The sequence below is a fragment of the Tachypleus tridentatus genome, chromosome 3 (genome assembly GCF_004210375.1).
Source record: "Tachypleus tridentatus isolate NWPU-2018 chromosome 3, ASM421037v1, whole genome shotgun sequence".
Taxonomy (NCBI): Eukaryota; Metazoa; Arthropoda; class Merostomata; order Xiphosura; family Limulidae; genus Tachypleus; species Tachypleus tridentatus.
The window spans coordinates 4,301,753-4,324,929 of NC_134827.1; the positions used below are offsets into that span (position 1 = coordinate 4,301,753).

General features: G+C 34.4%; 1 protein-coding gene across 5 annotated transcripts in view; it reads right to left on the minus strand.

The window, feature by feature from the left end:
- The window catches only part of LOC143246236 (dual oxidase-like), a 126,311-nt gene that overhangs the window by 59,561 nt on the left and 43,573 nt on the right, over positions 1-23,177 (minus strand). For 4 of the 5 annotated variants that reach the window (XM_076492605.1, XM_076492607.1, XM_076492608.1 and 1 more), the window contains 2 exons: positions 7,046-7,207; positions 4,110-4,297 (listed from right to left, as the gene is read on the minus strand). In XM_076492605.1, coding sequence (XP_076348720.1) covers positions 4,110-4,297; positions 7,046-7,207 — 350 coding nt within the window. The remainder of the gene's footprint in view (positions 1-4,109; positions 4,298-7,045; positions 7,208-23,177) is intronic. The other variant, XM_076492606.1, reaches the window with a different exon arrangement.

Here is a 23,177-nt window from a genome sequence, read left to right on the forward strand (position 1 = left end):
TAGGTCAATCGTCACATAGGGCTGAAACATACACAATGGGAATGAGCTGATTTCAAACAGCTCGCACAGACAGCTGTACACAGATACGCTGAAGCTTGTATTCAGTTATTCATCATTTTACCGTTCCAACAACAACAGAATATATGCTTATTGCGATCAGAAGCTAGTAAGAAAATAATACACAAAACATAATACGAATGCACAGACTACTGATATAATATTTTGATTTCATATGTTTTACTTCAGCCTTTTTAGCAGTACATTTCTCCTATGCTTATATTTGATCTGAATAAAAATAGTCTTGAAAATATCTGAACCCATGTTCTAAAATATAAACTAATAATTATGAATCTATACTAATGTATAGCCTGTCAAAAATTACGGGGCAAGTACTACCTCCCCCACATCATAAAATACATTAACCTTACTTTTCACTACTAAGTGAAATTATTAAATTTTGTGAAATTAAGCTTGACTCACAAAGGAATTTACAGAGGTTTTACTTCCTCGACTGCACTTTTCTGCCTCTTTGTTAGTCAAACTTGAATAAATATTGGTAAAAATCAGTTAGATTAAGAACTTCTAATATATAAAAACGCTAATGCGCTTTAGTATGGCCCGACATGGCCAAGCGTGTTAAGGCGTTCGACTCGTAATCCGAGAGTCGCGGGTTCGAATCCCGGTTGCACCAAACATGCTCGCCCTTTCACCTGTGAGGGCGTTATAATTTTACAGTCAATCTCAATATTCGTTGGTAGAAGAGTAGCTCAAGAGTTGGCGGTGAGTGGTGATGACTAGCTGCCTTCCCTCTAGTCTTACACTGCTAAATTAGGGACGGCTAGCATAGATAGCCCTCGAGTAGCGTTGTGCGAAATTTTAAACAAACAAAAGCGTTTTAGTAACACTACGTTCCAACAATGACTTTTATGTCATGTTGCTTAGCAACAAAGTATAAACTAGTAGGCACTGAAAGTATAAAATGAAACGAATAGACAACAAATCAGGAAATATATTTGTTGATTTATTGATGTATTATATGATACAGTCTCTGTTGGTTAAACAAGTTAGTATTTTTTTATTAAAAACGTTGGTTGTAGAAAACAGCTTAATTCAGAAACTATTTACGTTTAAACCTCAATTGATGTTTCCACTTTCATCATAACTTTTGTTCACTTATCTCCAGGCGAAGTATCCTACACTACGTCTTTACTTTAAACTTATTATACCAACACTCACTACACTTACAAAGTTTCATTCCCCTCCCAGTCACTAAAATTGCAATGGTCATATATTAATCAAACTATCTTATCTGGATAAATGCATGTTGGCTGTTATGACTTCCCCTGTTTGAAAAATCAAGAGAAATCAAGTGTGACGTGACGTGATTCATCTTGGCTTTTATATAAGTTAAATAATAAAATTCAGTGTGTGTGTTACATAACTCCTCTTATATCGGTGGTCGCATGGACTTAAATTATACCAAACGTATTGCCTTGGTCCCGAAGTTTACACAAAGGTAAACATTTCCATCCCAACCTTTGGGGAATCAGGTGATTTTTCAAAAACATTCTTCTAAATGTTTGAATTCACCAACGTCTTAATGGTACCAAACAATTCGTCCTGTACCGATGTCGCACAAAGGTAAAACTTTTCACCTAACTCCTTAAGGAAGCCGGGAAATTCACAAAAGGAAACCTCAAATTTAGCGTTGGTTTACATTATAGCATGTAAATAAATAGGCCTGCTAATTACTGTTAGTAACCTGATTAAAAATTTATATTTGCATTGTAGCGGCCCTTTAAATTTGGCCGGTAGGCCCACGGGTTCGTTAGTTATACAAATATATAACATAAATATCGCACAGTTTAATCGCTTGTTTCTTTCATTACTTCTATCTTATATTTTAAAGGGTTAACCACTCCAGATATGGCATGAAATGTTTGAGACTAAGAAATTCATGAAACAGTCTTACAGGTTAGTTTACTCGCTAGAAATTTCAAGCATCTTGTGAAGACACCAAACTCAAAGTAACTGATGTTAATTTCAATAAAGAATGTCACGAGACATATATTTAAAATTTCTTTACTTTTGCCTGTATTTTGCTTGCAGTTAAACACAGAGCTATACAATGAGCTATTAAATTGTCCGCTCACCAGGGGTGTCGAAACCCGCATTCTAGCGTTGTAAATCCGCAGACGTTCCGCTGTGCCAGAGGGGTGGTTGGGGCATTTTTGAACAAATTGGGAAAATTTGCAGCAAAATATAAGCTTTTTTTCCCTCTCCATGAAATGCGAAACTTTTCGACCGAATGTTACCTACTTTAGTATGTTGAGTTGCATGTCAAGAGGTTCAATGTTCGCCAAGCGATTCCGCAATAAAAAAGCTTCACACTTTCAATTCTGAATGCATTAGAAGAGTGACAGTCAATACTATTAAGTCGGTCAATGCATTTATGGTAACGGGTGTTGTCTAGCTGTCTCTCCTTCGGTAGAAATTGAAAGTGCGGGACGGTTGTGTTTTTGAGGATTGCACGAGCTGTTTTAAACCGTGCGTTCGTTCATAAGACTGTTCAGGTTGAAAAATACCATTACCATAGACAGTCTCTAGTGTTTTCCAGATCCTGTATGCGGTCGCTGTGTGTGTTTGTGTGTACGTGTGATGATTATGAATTGAAAAAAAAGTGTTAATAGAAATATTTAAACATTTTAAACACAAATTTCAACTTTAAGTTTAAACTTTCCTGCACTACTTGTACGCATATTTCGACAAGTTTGAAGAGGTGAGTGTTAGTAAAAAGAAAAATTTCAACAACAATACTATTACCGTAGAAGTAGTAAGTAGCACGTGTGTACTTGTGGCAATGCGAGAACTTTACATTTATATTCAGGTTAAAGTTCTCGCTCGTACCATTCTGTTGGGTTAACTTGCAAAGTTCATAAACCCAGTGGGTACAGTATTAAAAAAAAGCGATCAAAGAAACCCACTTGGTGTTAAATAATATAGGTTCCGCCTATATTCTGGGAAACAATTTTCATGGAATGGACTAACTTGTTTCTGAAAAAATAAAATTATTGTTATAAAGGCAGTGGTCTTTTATAGCAAGTGTCAGTTCCAAGCTGTAATTATTAAAGCATCTTTAGACATTTGACCATACTGACATAAAACAGTTTAAAACAATCATATCTTACAAAAAACTTAGTTTGAAATATAATTTTTTAGGTACGTTAACACTACCTGTCATCGGAATTCACAAATGTTATTGAATTATAATAGAACTGAATTAATAAGATATATAATTATCAGACATTGCTCCGTTTTACACTAAAACAAACCAACCAGAAACTACGATAAAGCTAATAGTTATATTTATTATACATAGGGTTAGATTTTCTTTTTCTATTTAAGCGCAAGGATAAATAATGGCCTACCTTTGCTGTACCCACCACCTACGATCGAGTGTTTGTTTGTTTTGAATTTCGCGCAAAGCTACTCGAGGGCTATCTGCGCTAGCCGTCCCTAATTTAACAGTGTGAGTCTAGAGGAAGGCAGCTAGTCATCACCACCCACCGCCAACTCTTGAGCTACTCTTTTTACTAACAAACAGTGGGATTGACCGTCACATTATAACGCCCCCACGACTGAAAAAGCGAGAATGTTTGGTGCGACCGGGATTCGAACCCGTGACCCTCAGATTACGAGTCGAACGCCTTAACTCACTTGGCCATGCCAAGCCCCTACTAGCGAAGTCTGTTTTTGTGGTTTATAAGACTTACTGCTGAGCTATGGAGAGCAAGGTTAAATTAATAAAAATTTGGTTACAACACAAGTGATTATACCATCGTTTAGGGCCAACCTTGTCATAGTAATTAATGTTCCGGGCTAGATGCTATAATTTCCAATATGCCTTGTAAGTTACGTTATTCGGATAGCCACTGAAGAATTAACTCTACTAATTTTCACAAATTGTTTTAACTGCGTAAAGCAAAGGATGGCAAAAGTTTTCAAAATTCCGGTAAATTTTTTTATCCAATCAATAAAGGCCTATCCAAGAATTCGAACGTAAAACATTCCTCTAAAAGCAATGACTGAAAGAAAGTATAAATATTTACCTGTTCTCTTGGGCTATTCGGTGATTGGCCAGTTTTGGAGTCGTATAGAGCCCGATGAAAAGGCATATATCTTCCTCCTTGACATTCCTTGTCGTACATGTCGTCACACTTGTCGATCTCAATCTTATGAAACTCGATCGGACAACCAGGTTCGCCAGCCATCAAAATTTCCGAAGAGACAACTTGACCTGGGGTTAAATTTAACCAATTTGAAAAACGTTTAATGCATTTTTACAAATAACAAAGAGCTGTTTTTCATTTTTTAGATTGCATTTTAAACAGCTATTTCATTTTTCAAATCCTAATATATTCCAACACAACTTATTTCAACCATTCATTAAGCATCATACACATACACTGTTTCCACATCATTCTGCATTGTTTGAATATTATATTTTCTTGATGAACCGAAATAATAATCCGTCTCTTAAGTTACCTTCATGTAGCTTTGAGCTAAATTCAAAACAGAACTTAAGTTACCATACAATTACCAATACACTTTATAATATTACATATATTAACTTCGCAGGTTCTCCATTTTCTCTACACGAAACATATTACCTAAAGAAATTACATTTACAATATAACAATATAGATATATCTATAAATGCACGAGGTTTATTAATGGTACAGCCTAAAAAATGGAATTTATGATAAAAATGAAGTTTGAACCTTTTTATGAGTAGAAAAATACGTAGCATATAACCAAACGAACTTATTTTATGTATTGAGGATTTTCGAAAGTAAGAAATGGGCAATGTTAACGTCACGAAGAAAATCAAATTTCGTGCTGTGATCAGATATGGCAGCGTGGACTTCACATTATTTTCAAAAGAGAAACAAATCCTAATTTATCCCCAGTCATGGCGGGAAAACAGACGGTTTTGTCTGTTGTGACAGAAATCAATTTTTTAAAATCCAGGTTGAAATTTTTTGACATTTCAAGAATTTTTTCAAAAATGTTTTTCCACACGTTCGATCTCGTAATCCACAAAGGCCACTAACATCTGTTGACTTATCTCGTGCTAAAGAAAAACACAAACAGTGTTTTAGTTATTCAAGCAACTGATTTTCCATGTCTTTCGCTATCTCTAGCATTCTGCGAACAATTGTTCTTCGACTTAATTGCAAATTTTGAAAAATATTATCTTTTATTTTTGAATCATAATTCACCATCAGAGTCTCAATAACCACAATCAATATTTTTTTACTAGTTCAGCATCAAAAAATGATTTCTTTTTTTGAGCTAGAATCCAAACTACTTTATAGCTAGCCAACGTAACTAGTTCTGTCGATGATAAAAATCTTTTTAGGCCTTTCTTTCGTTCATGATGTTGTGCTTTTAGACGGCTAATTGTATTCATACGATTTTTGCTATCAACTGGAAATTTTACATCAAATTCGTTGTGAAAATTGTTAAAAGGTTGTATACTTCATTGTTCCTAAATCTTTGTTACACAAAAGACACATTGGATTATTATTTGCTTCAATCACTGCAAATTTCAACTCCATACTTTCATTCAAAATATATTTAAACATTTGAAAGTTGCACAATAAAAAATATGTTTGCAACCGCATGCAAAACAACGCACATTCGATAACAAACATCTAAACCAGACTGACGTTACAAAATTGGCGGAGTCAGTGGCAGTGATGAAGTGCGTGACATCATCGATGACATGAGACATTGTAGTTGCTGATTACCAAATTTGCGATAAAAATAAATGATGGAAAATGTTGGTTCGTAAACTCGAGCTGGCTACATGTGTCCAGTGGCCATGGAATTGCCCATCCCTGATAAAAGACTAGAGAGAAGGCAGCTAGTCATCACCACCCACCTCCAACTCTTGGGCTAGTCTTTTATCAACGAATAGTGTAATGGTGCTTCACTTTATAACGCCCCCACAGCTCAAGCTACAAATCCCTATTTTGACTCCACTAAAATTGATAAGTACTGTAGACATGGAGTCATAATAAGGATTTGTAATTTGAGAAAATAATGTAGACACTATTTCCAGTTTTGTTTGCTTAGTTGTTGTTTCTTTAAATCATTTGCTGTAGGAGTTAAAGGTACATAAACAAGTTGAATCGAAATTTAACACACAAATTTAACAAACCATCGTAAAGTTTTGGACTTAAAAAATAAACCCGAAACAAAAATATTAATATTAAATATTACGATACAATAATATGTAACTATTTCATTGTTTATTAACTATAAGGGAAGTAATTATATCTGTACAAAAACATAGATTATTACACTTCCATTTCGTTATTTTTACCAATAAAGCGATATGGGCTGTAATTTGTCACGGATAATTTCGAAACAATTTTTTTTTTTAAATGAATTACACAAGACAACTATTTTTGCCCTGTAAACTGCCTATGACATTCTGGATATAGATTTTTGCCGTTCGAAAAATAGCCCTCAAGATCTCATTGTTCTTTTTTTTCGTAAAAGGTCAGTCCTTTTTCCTTCCGTTTTCAACAAGAACTCTAAATTGGATGCGAATCAAAATTTTCATGAAGGCCCGTCATATATTGATTATCATACTTCAGAAATTAATGCCATTCCAGATATATATGAAGTAGTCCCCCACTGGGACAGCAGTAAACATTCGGAGTCACAATGCTAACATCATGGGTTCGATTCCCCTCGGTAGATATTAGATAGCACGAAGTAGCTTTGCTATGAGGAAAGCACACACACACATGTATGAAGTATTTTTTTCAGACAGAACTTTTAGAATTGAATTTCCGCCAGTGGAAAATAATATTAGCTGTTCAGTCTGTTGACTACGCTCTTGCCAATGTCCAGTTTATTGACATTCCCGCCACAAATATAGTCATTACAAATATGATCTATAACGAAGTTTTAAAGCTAAGACGGAATGAGTCAACAAATGAAGTAAATTTTGCCTGCTCGCATCTCTTACCGAAAAACGAAAACAAAGCTGTTAGATTCCGCTCTGATGGAATACCATCATCACCCTTGAATACCGACTGGCTGACTACTCGAGGACTAGGTCTATCTCTGCCGGCTATCATATACACCCCGTCAGAATAAGAAGGTGGCGTTTTTCGGACAAGTTGACTCTCTAAAAAAGAAGAAAAAAGATAGTTTAATAAACATTCTTCTCTTTCCCTCCCTGGCCCGGCATGGCCAAGCGCATAAGGCGTGCGACTCGTAATTCGCGGGTTCGCGCCCGCGTCGCGCTAAACATGCTCGCCCTCCCAGCTGTGGGGGTGTTATAATGTGACGGTCAATCCCACTATTCGTTGGTAAAAGAGTAGCCCAAGAGTTGGCGGTGGGTGGTGATGACTAGCTGCCTTCCCTCTAGTCTTACACTGCTAAATTAGGGACGGCTAGCACAGATAGCCCTCGAGTAGCTTTGTGCGAAATTCCAAAACAAACAAACAAACAAACAAAACTTTCCCTCCCTGATTTTTTATAATCATTTAAGCAATGTGTCACTTTACTTGAAACTCAATAAACAATGTTTTAAAAAGGAATGTTTATGTCTATCGAACATTGGCGTTCGCTAGTAGTCCACAGATTTAACGATTATAAAATGAGCAATACTTTCAACGTAATACGATGAATTCATTAAATATTTCCTATTAAACACGAAAAACTTATCAAAATAATTATATTAAGGTATAGGTTGTGCATGTAAGACGGGATATGGAAGACAGGGAGAGTGCTACAAGAAGAAATAATTTAATACCTAGAACGAGAATAACGAAACTAGAATACCAGATTAGCACAAAACTCTAGGGGTAGAAGTGTTGTCTATTGTTGTCTCTGTATTCGGATCAAAGTTGTTTTTTGTGCAAAACGTTAATTCCTATGTAGCTATGTCCCCTCCAAGAAATAAATTGCTATTATCAATAAATCTAAGTCAATGCAGTCTCGTATTTCCTTTAAATATCAGGTATAACGAATCTGCAATTGCCACATTCCGTCTACCTAAGGGCCCGGCATGCCCAGATGGTTAAAGCACCCCATTCGTAATCCGAGAGTCGAGGGTTCGAATCCCCGTCACACCAAACATGCTCGCCCTTCCAGTCCTGGGGCGTTATAATGTTACGGTCAATCCCACTATTCGTTGGTAAAAGAGTAGCCCAAGAGTTGGCAATAGGTGGTGATGACTAGCTGCCTTCCCACTAGTCTTACACTGCAAAATTAGGGACGGCTAGCACAGATAGCCCTCTTGTAGTTTCGTGCGAAATTCAAAAACAGACCAAACCGTCTATCCATCCTAAGCACAAATATTGTACATTTATATGTATCTGTATTTAAGGTCCTGACTTTTCCTATTGTTGTGAAGTGGGTAAGAAATTTTGAAAATCTGCAGGCATAGGATGTTTAGATATATTGGAGGCCATTTGTCACCTAACATGACGTCATGATATAAAGGTGAAATCAAGGTCATTCGAATAGCTACCTGCATTTTTGTATAAATGTACATAATTTTATAAGTCACCCTTATAAAAGTGAAATATTCTTGGTTTAAAATAATGCAAATTTATGCGAAACCCGTAATGGACTCCAGTATAACTAAATACTCAATGGAAGCACATTTTCAATATTCCACACTTATTTCACAACACTAGGGCAAATGTAGACTTTGGCTCATTCCGTGGTGAAACATTACAATACAACTAAATATACTTTAGACACATCACTCCTGCCTAGTTCAATACAGGTTACCAAACATATTCTTAATGTTTTATTGCATCTGATAATCAAGTGCGATCGTACAGGGAGATCCAAACAAAACGTGCTTACTTGGAGTTGCCATAATGAAAACATATCAATAACAAACAAAAACTGGAAACACGATTATGAATTACAAATGGTTTATATATAAATACTTATAGGCCTGTTAAAGTGTGTTATAATAATCCATAACGCATTTTAAGAACTATAAAAAATCATGTAATATATTACCTGTGAAATATAAAATATTTAATTCCACTACCTCATTGCATATTCACAGTATGAATTTATGTCTGTCATAATTCATGTGACGCCCGGCATGGCCAGGTGGTTAAGGCACTCGACTCGTCATCAGAGGTCACGGGTTCGAATCCCCGTCGCACCAAATATGCTCGTCCTGAAAGTCGTGGGAGCGTTATAATATGACAGTCAATTCCACTATTCGTTGGCGGTGGGTGGCGCTGACTAGCTGCCTTCCATCTAGTCTTACACTGCTAAATTAGGGACGGCTAGCGCAGATAGCCCTTGTGTAGGTTTGCGCGAAATTCAAAACCAAAAAAACTCATGTCACAAATGTTAAAATCAATGTATCGTAAATTACTTATACATCAAACAAAACCGAAGTTTTGTACCTAACGTAAAAAGCAAAAGAAGAAAAATATCACCGTTTACATCGTTTTCTCATTATGCATAAAAATATGCGTACTTATTACTTTCCTTTTAAAATTACAAATGTCAAATGTTCTGCTTTATCCTGGACATTACGCACCTCTAAAACAGAGTGGCAAATTATTATTCACTAGTTTTGCCTACTTTTTGTTAAGGTTGCGTGAAATTTCCAGTAAATTTCAAAATTTATTTTCTTATTCTTCGTTTAGCAATAAAAAATGCACTTCTAAAGGTAATCTTCTCAGTGGCATGGATGGGAAAAGGAAAGTACAGTGCGTACACCTTTACAAAGTTCGACTATAGAATGTAAAATCTGCTCTAAAATGACTTTCAAAAGTAACCCGTATTTCACCATTGTTTGTCGCCAGAGGAAGCAAAAATGTAAGCAAGACAAAAAGTGGTGAGCGCTTGAACGAGCGCTTGCAACACTAAACTTGTGACCATAGTCAGCGGATCTTCACTGTAGGTGTTACAATATATACTTCTTCTAGCGCTCACAACACGAAGCATGAATTCAATGTCCGTCTACGTGGCTGAGATAGTTATCTATTTCTTTTTACTGGTAAATAAACATGTCTTTTTAAAACATGATTTATCAGTGGTGTGGTGAATGAGAGAAAAATACGCCAACTGATAAAAGGAAAAAAAATCCTTTTCTCCCTTATCCCGGCATTCTTGTTTTCAGGGTTTATTTTGCATAGTTCAGCGTATAACGAGAGTGTCATCCCGTGTCACTGTTACCTCCGGGTTTTTTTCACATGTTGTAATTCTTAAAGGTAACAATTTCCAATCTACTTGAAAATGTGTGCGATAATAGAAACGTTCACTTACAACAAGTTATAGTGTTCATTATGAGTGTGGCCATAGAGTCAGTCTTCCTGTATAATATTAGCAGTATCCCCCGATACCAAACGCTAGTGTTCGTTATAGGATTGCCCTGGAGCCAGTCTTTGATACACTACATCAGAGCTCAAGCCTTCATCCACTCTGCATCTTGTCTCTGGCTGTAATGAAGACAACAATCCATTGTTGCCATATTTATACTTTCAAGAATAGTATTCAGAACTGGTATCAACAACTACAGGGTATTGGACACAGTAAGTATTCTGATGGCTACTGATCCCGTGACTGGCTTTTTTTTTCTTATTTTATCAGGATTTACGGGATGAAGGGGACTCTGAAAAACATCTCCATGGATGATGATATTGTGTATTTCCTCGAGGTACCGCTAAACGTCCCTCTAACATCATGTTCACGTGTGTCACAACTTTAGTAGATATGAGTGTCAATGAGCATTCTCCCTTCGTCAAAAAATAAAATGAAATTAGGTATTGGACCTTTGTCGATTTATGCGCGAGGGAGATCCAGATTCTGGGGATAGCGATATCAGGACTAGATCCATAAACTTTACTGTATGCTCTTTTTCCTTGATTCATCCTCTGACATTAGCTCCAAACTCCACTGGCCGAGGTCTTTACCACGGTCATTATAAATTCACACAGTTACTTGAGTCTGGCCAAAGCAGTTTTTCCCTGAGTTATCTTCTAGAATCCTTTCCTTATTTGTTATATTTCAGAAACAAGGCAACCAGTAAGCAAAAATAATGGTTTGATGTAGCAAAATTCACCATTGTAAACTTCAAGTCAGCTCAACCTGGCCCGGCATGGCCAGGTGGGTTAAGGCGTTGGCGGTGGGTGGTGATGACTAGCTGCCTTCCCTCTAGTCTTACACTGCTAAATTAGGGACGGCTAGCACAGATAGCCCTCGAGTAGCTTTGTGCGAAATTCAAAAAACAAACAAACACTTATAAGTTCAAGTATCTGCAGAGCGAAGATCCAGTAATTTTATGCAGAAGAGTAAAATGAACTTGAGTAAAATGTTGTCATTTTCTCAGGCTCCAAAACAAGCCCACGTATTTTAGTGGTTTTGACGAAATATTTGTTTCGACCAAAGTCCATGGAATTCGGTACAAAGGTCCCAGAAAGAGATATATAAAACTGTAGAAGTTTTTGCTTTTTGCTCACTTTTTCGGTGAAGACAGTACAATTTAAGGTTTTCGTAAAATTATTCACATTTGTTAACCAAATGACATGGGATTTATTACAAGGATACATTATTACAGATCCAAAATAATTACATAGACAGTTTTTCGATTTTTATGCAATTCTCACGATTTTCTGATATCTAAACTGGCTATACTGGGACTGTATAGCGGTGACATTTTACATTTGTCCGCGAATTTTGGCCTCTTTAATTAATTTTGTAATTAACCTATAAATTAACACTCATGATACTGTCCTCATTTATGTCTCAACATTTGCTGATGAGCAAATTAATTTGGAGTTGATGAAGGTACAATTCACTTAACAAGGAGCTAGGTTCTACATTGTTTCTTTATCCCGCCAAACGCAGAGTTTTCTATAGCTTTAGTTATATAAAATTTTCATAAAAATACTAATGTTTGATGTGTAATCATTGAAGTTAAATAGTTTGTAATATTCAAAATCTATAAACGTCCCTGGTCAAATACCTTATGGTATCGTTATATCAATCGCAGTTATAGTATCTGAGGTTTATAGTATCCCAACTACAGCAAACCAGTAATATATACTATCGCTTGACGCGTCGCGTTAGTTACATTTATAGTCGTGAGGAGAGTTTCTAGAAATTTCAGCCTGCACAAATATATTTGATGATTCACTACACGTACATACATATATTATTGATTCTTACACTTGAAAATATTCTACAAGTTTAGTGAATAGGTGGAAATTTCGCAATACAGGTTTAACAGTAGAAGTTATGCACATTTCTAAATAAAATTTTAACTTAAATAACCATCAATATTAAAATAGATACAGGATAATGAATTCTTTACAAATCCTGAATACAGATACGAATATTCGTGCTATTACTTGCTTAAACTTTGTTCTTGCTACGAAACTAATGATTTCAAGAATACTACAGCCCATGCAGAGCACTTAACTATTTCCATCGTTAATTTTTCAAATAGGTCTCTTTCTACTGCGAAAGTTATCGTTTTCAGTAAAGAAATCAATATTTGTTGCACCAAAAAACTTTGTTAACAAATCCTAATATATTTTTGATCTTCACGAATTCTTCAAAAAATCGAGATTTCATGAATTTTTTCATGGCAAACTCTGTTCTCTTGCAATCAGTAAAATCTGTTCAATTTTTAAGGAAAATCTACATGTAGACACCTTCCACAAATAGCGAAGTTCCCTAGAAACCCACATTAAAGCTGTTAAGAAAGAAATGACACACTAATTGGAATATTTCAGAAACATTTCCAAGAATTCCAAACCTAAAGATATAATGGCTTGTAAGTCTTCATTAAATGCAAGTACTACTATTATGAAACCTACTGATAAAGGTGGAGTGATTGTTTTACTTCATAAACACAAAACTGACACATATTACCAACCATGTGATACAGAACTGATTTTTTACAAACAACTAAATAATTACCTAACAACCACCATTAATGAGTAACCATCCAAACTGATAAACTGAAAGTTCATAAACTCGGCAGTCCTGGTCGTCCTTTCATGTCTAGCATCATTATGGCTACTGAAATATTATTAACTTATGTTTTTCATCACACAAAAGGCATCCCTTCAATCGTATTTCTTATATAGAAGAGCAGTTGTTCCGAGTGCCGAGATATCTAAAAACGTTGGTGGAAAACGATCAGCGATTCTTTATACATTCCTGTTACTGGGGTTGTTTGCACGTCTAAACTACGCTCTCCAAAAGCACATCATTTCTATTAGGTTGTCCAATAATAAATGTCGGAATTCTCACGATGACATTTAGAAGCTGAATACTGAGTAATTTATCGTTGGTTGGTTTAATCTAATGTTTGTCGCTTACAAGGTGTCTTAGTTGTGTGTTGTTTCAACTCTATTCAGAGTAAGTTTCGCGACCCCTGAGGCAGCATGGACAAGAAGGACTTTCGTCTGATTTACCTCTATGACTTCAAACTCTGACAAAAAGCTATCAAAACTACACGAAACATCAACCGGGCATTCGGCCATGAATCTGTTACTGAACGTATATTTTAACGTTGGTTCCAAATATTTTGACATGGAGATGAAAATCTTGAAGACCACGAAGGTCGTGGAAGGAAGTCATCTTTAAATAAAAACATATTAAGAAAAACACTTGGGACAGTACATGAGCTTGTAGAAAAGCTAGGCACAAGCAAATCAAGCACTGCCAACCACTTGAATGCAATTGGGAAGATGAAAATGTTAAATAAGTGGGTTCCGCATGAACTGACTGAAGGTCAACGAAATCAGCGTTATGAGACATGTCATTGATGACGCTTCAAAATATGAACTAATTGGGAATAGAGCTTCTGCCTCATCCACCTTATTTCCTAGGCTTTTGCCCCACAGATTTTCATTATTTCAAGCACTTTGACAACTGTTTGAAAAATAACCGCTTTCAAGACCATGCAGCTGCAGAAGAAGCTTTCAGGGAGTTCATTGACCATATAAACTGATTTATACAGCAGGGGCATAAACAGCATCGTTACACGTTGGCAAAGTTGTGTTGTAGCAAATGGTGTTTACTTTGATTAAAGCATGTTTTACAACACTGGTTTATACTTTTCGAAACTTCGCAGTTCAAAAACGACATTTATTTTTAGAGAACCTAATACATTTAATATGCAGTTTGAAACAATCTGATGTCAAATGAGAAAACAACGACAACAAAAATACAGTAAAAACATACTTCTTTTCGTGCTGTGGTTTTCAACAAGTGTAATGACATTTAGAACATCGTGTTTGCATTTCACGACATCCAAACTTCCGCAAAATTTCATTTGTTCCTCAACAATGAAATAAATCAGAGAATGTACCTGCTGTGTTGTTTATACCGCTTATATTAAATTATTTATTCGTGGTTTTAAAAGAACCATTTGCTCGCGAAAAAATTAAAATAAAATACATAAGAAGTGTATCCTAAAATAGGATGAAGCTACAACACCCTTTATATCATTGCTACAAGGCTAAATCTGTTACATGTGGCTCTGTTAGGAGATAAAAACGAAGATAATCCTCTTCTGAAAAAGTGGGCGGACAATAGCCGAAACCAGTAACATTGAACGCACAGCTCAAGGTAGTCCTATATGTACTACGTGTGTAGAAAAAGAAATGATAGCTGTAACAAAAACATTGCCAATTTGAAAAACCGCCAAGCTATAAAAAGAACCCAGCCGTATAAAGCAGAGATATCAGACACGCAAGCCAGGTGAGAAGCAAAAATTGAAACAATCTTTTATGTTACTATTACGTTTTATAATTATTATTGTTATAAGATGTGCTATGATGTTCAAACTACTACTATTCTTATCTTCATCCACTGGAATCAAACATGTACGACAAGTTTGAAGAATTAAAGAATGCAACCTTGGCCAATACCAAGTAAATAGGCACAATTATAAACGCTGCGTTTCTTAACTTGGCTTATATGTTTGATATCCCCATTTCATGCAGCTGTGGTCTGTTTTTGTAGTTTGTGTTATTTTCACAATCATAATGTTTTTATTACAGATGTCTAAGACACTATTTATTTCCTCAAAATTATTCAGAATATTGATTATTAAAGTCCACTGTCTCCTAACATCCTTCTTTGAAGTATGGACATTTCATTCCCATATGTTAGCATTCTACTCGACGGAGTAGAATCTTTTAAAATGTTTTCGTTAACCTAGAACTGAATAGAATAATTGATAAAGTCACATTAGTCATAATCCTAAATAAGTTTAAAAACAACAACAAAGATTACAGTTAAAATAATGGTACTACTATGGACCGTAAAATGCCTCATCCTCTGCCTTATTATCACTTTGCAAATATTTTTATAGGTGGAATTGAAAATTAAATCCTTAATAAAAGTTTTGTCTAATCGCTCTTCAAGAAACGTTATTTTAGTTAAGTATTATAATATCTAGTGGTGTATGGAACTCTCTAGATCTCTGTCGGGGCATAAATATGCGTCGGAAAATTAATTCAACAATTAAAACTAAATTGCGTGCTTGTGAATTTAGTCATAAAGAGCATATAAAGGGCGTTTGTTTACAGTGAACTTATCACAGATTGTATGTAATAACAGAGCAGAGAAGAATACTTGTCGTGTCAATTGTGTTCTAAAGTATTTGAATCATTCTGCGTGGACTTTGACGAAAAAGAGACAATTATTAAAATTTCTGAATACGGCTGTGATAATCAACATTGTAATGAACGTTTGTATATACGTTTGACTTGTTTTAATGTATTATTTTTTAAATAAGTGGACTGTGTGACCTTTGTTTATTATTGACATTTATCGTCAACACCTGCTGTAAAGAATTCGGACCATACATTAAAACTGACACACATCACTTATGCATCAGATTCATGTAATGCTATTTCACAGATTAAGTCATGTTTTTAGAAAGCAACACTAATTTATTCCTGATGAAGGAAATATCACTTTCCAAAAGTTCTCTGGTTATTCTTTTATGATCTTAGTTTTTGCTTTTGATCCTGCATGCTTTTGAATATTGTAATTGCTTATTCATAGTAAGTACCCCATACTTATAAAAGGCAAATTGAGAATCTCATATGTTATTTAGGAAAGTTTGAACATGGTACAGAATGTCACAAAAATGTTCACACAAAGTGTTTAAAATGCTGTTCATTGTCATGCATCAGCATATAAATTCTATGTCTAAACGTAATTACTGATTTGTTCTTTATACCTTACATGGTGACATACATTTTATTTGAATTACCAATTTTGAATTGTTGGAAGAGAGGGAAATAAACCTGAAGTTAGTTTGTAAGAAAGAAGTATGTAATATAATACAGCTTTTCAACATCAATTGACACAAACAAACTTTTCCGAATAAATGTGTTATTTTCAACATACCTTGGTTTTGTTGAACTATATTTAACTATATTTTAACTATATTAAGTATTATCAATATAAGTTATAAGATGAGTATTTTAAGATGTGCTGTTTCTATTTAATAAAAAAAAACACATTGTATAAAATGGTTTTTAGGCCTACAGTTTAGCTTCCTGGTATTAGGTTTAAAGCCAATGGCTGCAATTTTATAAATAAACCTGTAAAGTTGCCCTGGCATCAACAAGGTATTGTCACATTGCACTTTAGTCTAATTCTTCTATATATATGTATACATGCAAAGTTATCGCCTGAGTCTGTGGCCAAAGAAGTGTATAACATTCAGGCAATGCATATTATATAATTATAAGAAAAACAACGATATATTTAAAACAATTAGCCAGGCTACCTATTGAAAAAATGGAGAGCGTTTACTTTTAAAAACTAAGGGATATACTTCATTTTTTTTGTTGTTTTCCTACTCCAAAGGTACATAATGGATTGTCTGCATCGTGTCCATCGTGGAAATTCGAGCCTCAGATTTTAGTGTTGTAAGTCTGTAAGTCTACCATTTACCCGTCAGGGGATGTTAAAGTTAGTTACAGGATTGTTCATTATTTGATCTCCTTCTTCACACCCCTACAACACACTAGTTAGGCCCGACATGGCCAGATGATTAAGGAACTCAACTCGTAATCCGAGAAGCGAAGATTCGAATACCCGTCACATCAAACATGCTCGCCCTTTCAGCCGTGGGACATTATAATGTGACGGTGAATCCCACTATTCATTGGTAAAGAGTAGCCCAAGAGTTGGCGGTGGGTGGTGATGACTAGATGTCTTCCCTCCAGTCTTCCACTGCTAAATTAGGGGCGGCTAGCGCAAATAGCCTTCGTGTAACTTTGCGTGAAATTCAAACCGAACAAACAACACACTAGTTCTTTGTACTTCAATTCCCCAAAAGATTAAGAATTTATCAATGCTCTTTTCGGCCTAATATGGTTTTGTCCCAAAACAAGAAAATATCATATTGTTTTGTAGAAACATTTACTGTGTGAGTGTTGAACTAACTGTTGATTAACCTTTCCATAACTATTTTGAAAGGTTATAAATATGTATTAATCCCTTTGCTTAAGTTCAAGTTACACATGGCATTGGATATCTCATAGAAGTTTATATCATTTTAACCTTGCGGCTACGCCTTGAAGTAAATCAAGTCCGTGTCAGTGTTGCACAGATACTTGTAAAAGGTGATTAAGTTAACATAGTATAACATTTAGGGACAACAAGGGACATATTGATCCATTTCGTCTGTTTCATCCTCCAAGCCAAATAAAAACTATTAAATAACAAAAATTTAAACCACTCCTTATCATTTATATATCTAATAAGGTTTCTTGTAAACGCATTCAAATTTACTGCCTCCACAACATTCGAATGCAATCCATTTCATAAGCCAACTTTTCTTGATAAATGAAATTTTGAACTGAAGATGGCGTCTACCTTGCATAAATCTGTACTTGTGTCCCCTAGTTTTATAATTTTCGCTGTTATATGAAAATGTTGATGTATCAACATTATCAGTTACTTTTATAATCTTAAATGCTTCAATCAAATCTCCTGTAACTCTTATTTTCTTAAGAGAATTTTAAGGATCTTAATCTCACTTTATATGAATACCACTTCATCCCAGATATGATTTTAGAAACTCTCTTGTGAACCTTTTCTTTCCTAAGTTAAGGAGCCCAAGACTGAACACAGTATTCCAAATGTGACCTAACCGGTCACATATACAAGGAAATTATAACCTCTTTAGACTTCCATTTAATATTTCTGTAGATACAACCTAAAATCCTACTTACTCTACCACGAGCAACAGCATAATGCTTGGATGGCTTAAGAGATTGATCAACCATTACACTAAGATCCTTTTATTTTCTTGACACTCTTAAGGTTATTCACACCCTAATTGTACTTATAATTATGATAACCCACATGCAATATCTTGCATTTATTACAATTAAAACCCCTGTGCCATTTATTTGCTCAACTCACTAAATGATCTAAATCATTTTGTAAGGCAGCATCATCTTTTTTACAACCAGTTACACCCAAGACATTGATATCATCAGCAAATTTAAGTAATTTATAGACCATTCCTTCACGTACACCGCTTGCAATATTAATCCAATTTGACTGAACTCCATTCATAACAACCTTCTGTTTTCTTCCATCAAGCCATTATTTTATTCAGTTAGTTAATTTATCCCCCACATATGTAGAAAAGTTTTACAAGCTCTTTACGTAGCAATTTGTCAAATTCTTTCTGAAAATCTAGATACACCAAATCTATCCTTACCCTCATTTACCTATGCAATAACGTTTTTCAAATATGTCAAAATATTTGTAAGGTAAGATTTTTTCCTTAGTGAAATCATGTTGACTGTCTAATAAAATTCTAAAATTTGTTAAATTACTTTGCAAAGTATCTTTTTATCAGATTTTTGAAGACTTTTTCACAAATGATGTAAGATTAAATAGGCCTATAATTACTGGGACAACAACCGTTACCTCTCTTGAAGATAGGAGTGACATTAATTAATTTCCAATCTGTTGATACTTGCCCACTATTCAAGGACTTATAAAAAAAATTGTGGCAAGCTGCTTACATATTCAATACTTGACCTACTTTAAAACCCTCAAGGAAATATTATCTTACCCAGGAGCTGAATCATTCTTAAACTTTCCAATTTCGTTTTAACAAGCTCAGAATTTATGTAACTGTTTTGTTCAATTTTATTTTCATTAATCATTCGTTCAAAATGAGGAATGCTGTTTAAATCTTCATTAGTAAAAACTGAAAAAAGTAAAATTTAGTAATGTATTCATTTCATAATCATCATGTACAAAGCTTTCTTTGTCATTACTAAAGAGTCCTATCCCCATCCTAACATTTAATAATTCTTACTATTAATTTTTATGTTTTCAACCAAATTTTTCATACAACTTCTTGAAGTCCTAATTTTCTGTTTGATCAACTTTCTCGATCTTCTATAATCTTCTAAATATATCATGTTACCAATCAACTTAAATTTCTCATGTTTTTCTTTAATTTTATCTCTTATACTCGTGAGACAAGTTGTTTTTTACTTACAGCTACCCTTTTCTATCTGTAAGGAGTACATATGTTTTAAATTACTGGATCTTCGCTCTGCAGATACTTGAACTTATAAGTGTTTGTTTGTTTTTTGAATTTCGCACAAAATTTTATGCAGAAGAGTAAAATGAACTTGGACGGCAAAGAACAACAAAATAAGTGAAAACATGAAATAAAATATGTATTCAGAAGAAAATTTATCATAGCATACTGGTTGGCTGCTAATGGGTTGAATTCTAACTCCTGATGAGGTGAAAAAAGAAGGTTTGCAAAAACGTTCATACAAAGAAAAAATAATAATGTTATACTGCTCTTTCAATTCATACCAAGAGGACCTAAAGTGGTATTCACAATCCTTAGTTATTCAAGAGAGAACATCTCTAACGTAACTGTAAAGAGCTTATTTCATTGAACAACAAATTTTAGCCCTAAGCTAATGTAGACGAGGAGCTTTTGGATTGAGGAAAAGCAAAAGGAACAGAGATGGATATGGATGATAAACTTAAAAAGGTTATAGATATAGATGATTCCTTGACAATGCATGTGAATAGAATAGTCTATGGGGCATATAGGGATAAAAGAGTTAGGTTATGCTACCCTGGGGCACAAGTGGAAGACAACAGACAGAGCGAGAGATATAATGAAGGGGAGAGCAACGATACAGTCGTTCTTATCTACGTAGGGGCTAACGATGTGAGGAAGAGTAAGTCAGAATGAGCTAATTAATAAGTTTGTTTTGTTTGTTTTCTTTTGATTTCGCACAAAGCTACACGAGGGCTATCTGCGCTAGCCATCCCTAATTTAGCAGTGTAAGACTAGCGGGAAGGCAGCTAGTCATCACCACTCACCGTTAATTCTTAGGCTACCTTTTTACCAACGAATAGTGGGATTGATCGTAACATTATAACGCTTCCACGACTGAAAGGGCGAGTGTGTTTGGTGCGATGGGGATTTGAACCCGCGATCCTTGGATTACGAGTCGAACGCCTTAACCCACCTTGCTATGCCGATCCTAATTAATAAGTACAAAGGGTTGTAAAAATAAAAGCCATAAAGTAATTGTGTCAGGAATACTGCCAAGAATTAACCGTGAAGATGAAATTTTGAGTCGGTTACAAGGGCTAAATGCTAATACGTAAGGATAAGCAGGTTAATTGGCTGGAATTGTGAGATCAGTTCTGTGGGAAGAGGACACTTTATGGAATGGATGATTTACACTTAAATAGGAAAGGATATTTCTACTAATAGAAATTTTAAACTAGGACTAAACAATGGTGAAGGCAAAGATAAACTAAATGAAAGAAACATTGAGATTAGAAGAAAATTTAGCATAGGAAATCAATATAAAAGTAGTTACAACAGTAAGCTTAATAGTTACTATTGTAATACTAGAATTATAAGGAATAAAATGGGGGTTTTAGGGCACTGGTATAAATAGAAGATTTTAATATAATGGAAATAAATCAAAGATAGTTAAATGTAGACGATTTTGATGGCGAACGTTTGCTTGAAATACCTGGTTATTTGTTATCTAATAGAGACATAATAGTAAATAGAAAGGGTGGAGTGGTTATATATGTAAAGTGTGAGTTACATCCTGTTAAAGTTCAAAATATTAAGGATAAAAGCAAGGAGATTGAATCCATTTGGGTTTCTGTTAATGAATACCCAAATATTTACTTAGTAAGAATTTGTTACAAATCATCAGATGAAAATGATGAAATTAGAAACTTTACAGTGAGATTAAGATCTCAGCTATTAATTAATTCATAATTATGGATGATTTTAATTTCAGACATACTTATTTGGAAATGCTAGATTCAAACCATAAGGGAGAAAGGTTTCTGGAAATTGTTAAAGATGGATTGCTTCACAAACTGATCAAGGAACCTATTAATAATAAAGCTATTTTAGATTTATTGTTAACTTTTAATGGGGAAATTGTTTAGAGAGTGGAAATTGGGAAACATCTAGATACAACTGATCACTGCTTATTAGATTTGTATTTTACTACATACGGAAATCAGAAATAATTATATTTTGATTCCCAATTTCGAAAAAGCAAATTTTGAATAAAGCAAAAAAAATTGTGTTGTGAATTAGGCAACTGAGTTATTTGGGGACACTAAACAAACATGGAAAATATTTAAGAAATATATTTCAATATTTAAAACATATGTACTCCTTACAGATAGAAAAGGGTAGCTGTAAGTAAAAAACAACTTGTCTCACGAGTATAAGAGATAAAATTAAAGAAAAACATGAGAAATTTAAGTTGATTGGTAACATGATATATTTAGAAGATTATAGAAGATCGAGAAAGTTGATCAAACAGAAAATTAGGACTTCAAGAAGTTGTATGAAAAATTTGGTTGAAAACATAAAAATTAATAGTAAGAATTATTAAATGTTAGGATGGGGATAGGACTCTTTAGTAATGACAAAGAAAGCTTTGTACATGATGATTATGAAATGAATACATTACTAAATTTTACTTTTTTCAGTTTTTACTAATGAAGATTTAAACAGCATTCCTCATTTTGAACGAATGATTAATGAAAATAAAATTGAACAAAACAGTTACATAAATTCTGAGCTTGTTAAAACGAAATTGGAAAGTTTAAGAATGATTCAGCTCCTGGGTAAGATAATATTTCCTTGAGGGTTTTAAAGTAGGTCAAGTATTGAATATGTAAGCAGCTTGCCACAATTTTTTTTATAAGTCCTTGAATAGTGGGCAAGTATCAACAGATTGGAAATTAATTAATGTCACTCCTATCTTCAAGAGAGGTAACGGTTGTTGTCCCAGTAATTATAGGCCTATTTAATCTTACATCATTTGTGAAAAAGTCTTCAAAAATCTGATAAAAAGATACTTTGCAAAGTAATTTAACAAATTTTAGAATTTTATTAGACAGTCAACATGATTTCACTAAGGAAAAAATCTTACCTTACAAATATTTTGACATATTTGAAAAACGTTATTGCATAGGTAAATGAGGGTAAGGATAGATTTGGTGTATCTAGATTTTCAGAAAGAATTTGACAAATTGCTACGTAAAGAGCTTGTAAAACTTTTCTACATATGTGGGGGATAAATTAACTAACTGAATAAAATAATGGCTTGATGGAAGAAAACAGAAGGTTGTTATGAATGGAGTTCAGTCAAATTGGATTAATATTGCAAGCGGTGTACGTGAAGGAATGGTCTATAAATTACTTAAATTTGCTGATGATATCAATGTCTTGGGTGTAACTGGTTGTAAAAAAGATGATGCTGCCTTACAAAATGATTTAGATCATTTAGTGAGTTGAGCAAATAAATGGCACAGGGGTTTTAATTGTAATAAATGCAAGATATTGCATGTGGGTTATCATAATTATAAGTACAATTAGGGTGTGAATAACCTTAAGAGTGTCAAGAAAATAAAAGGATCTTAGTGTAATGGTTGATCAATCTCTTAAGCCATCCAAGCATTATGCTGTTGCTCGTGGTAGAGTAAGTAGGATTTTAGGTTGTATCTACAGAAATATTAAATGGAAGTCTAAAGAGGTTATAATTTCCTTGTATATGTGACCGGTTAGGTCACATTTGGAATAC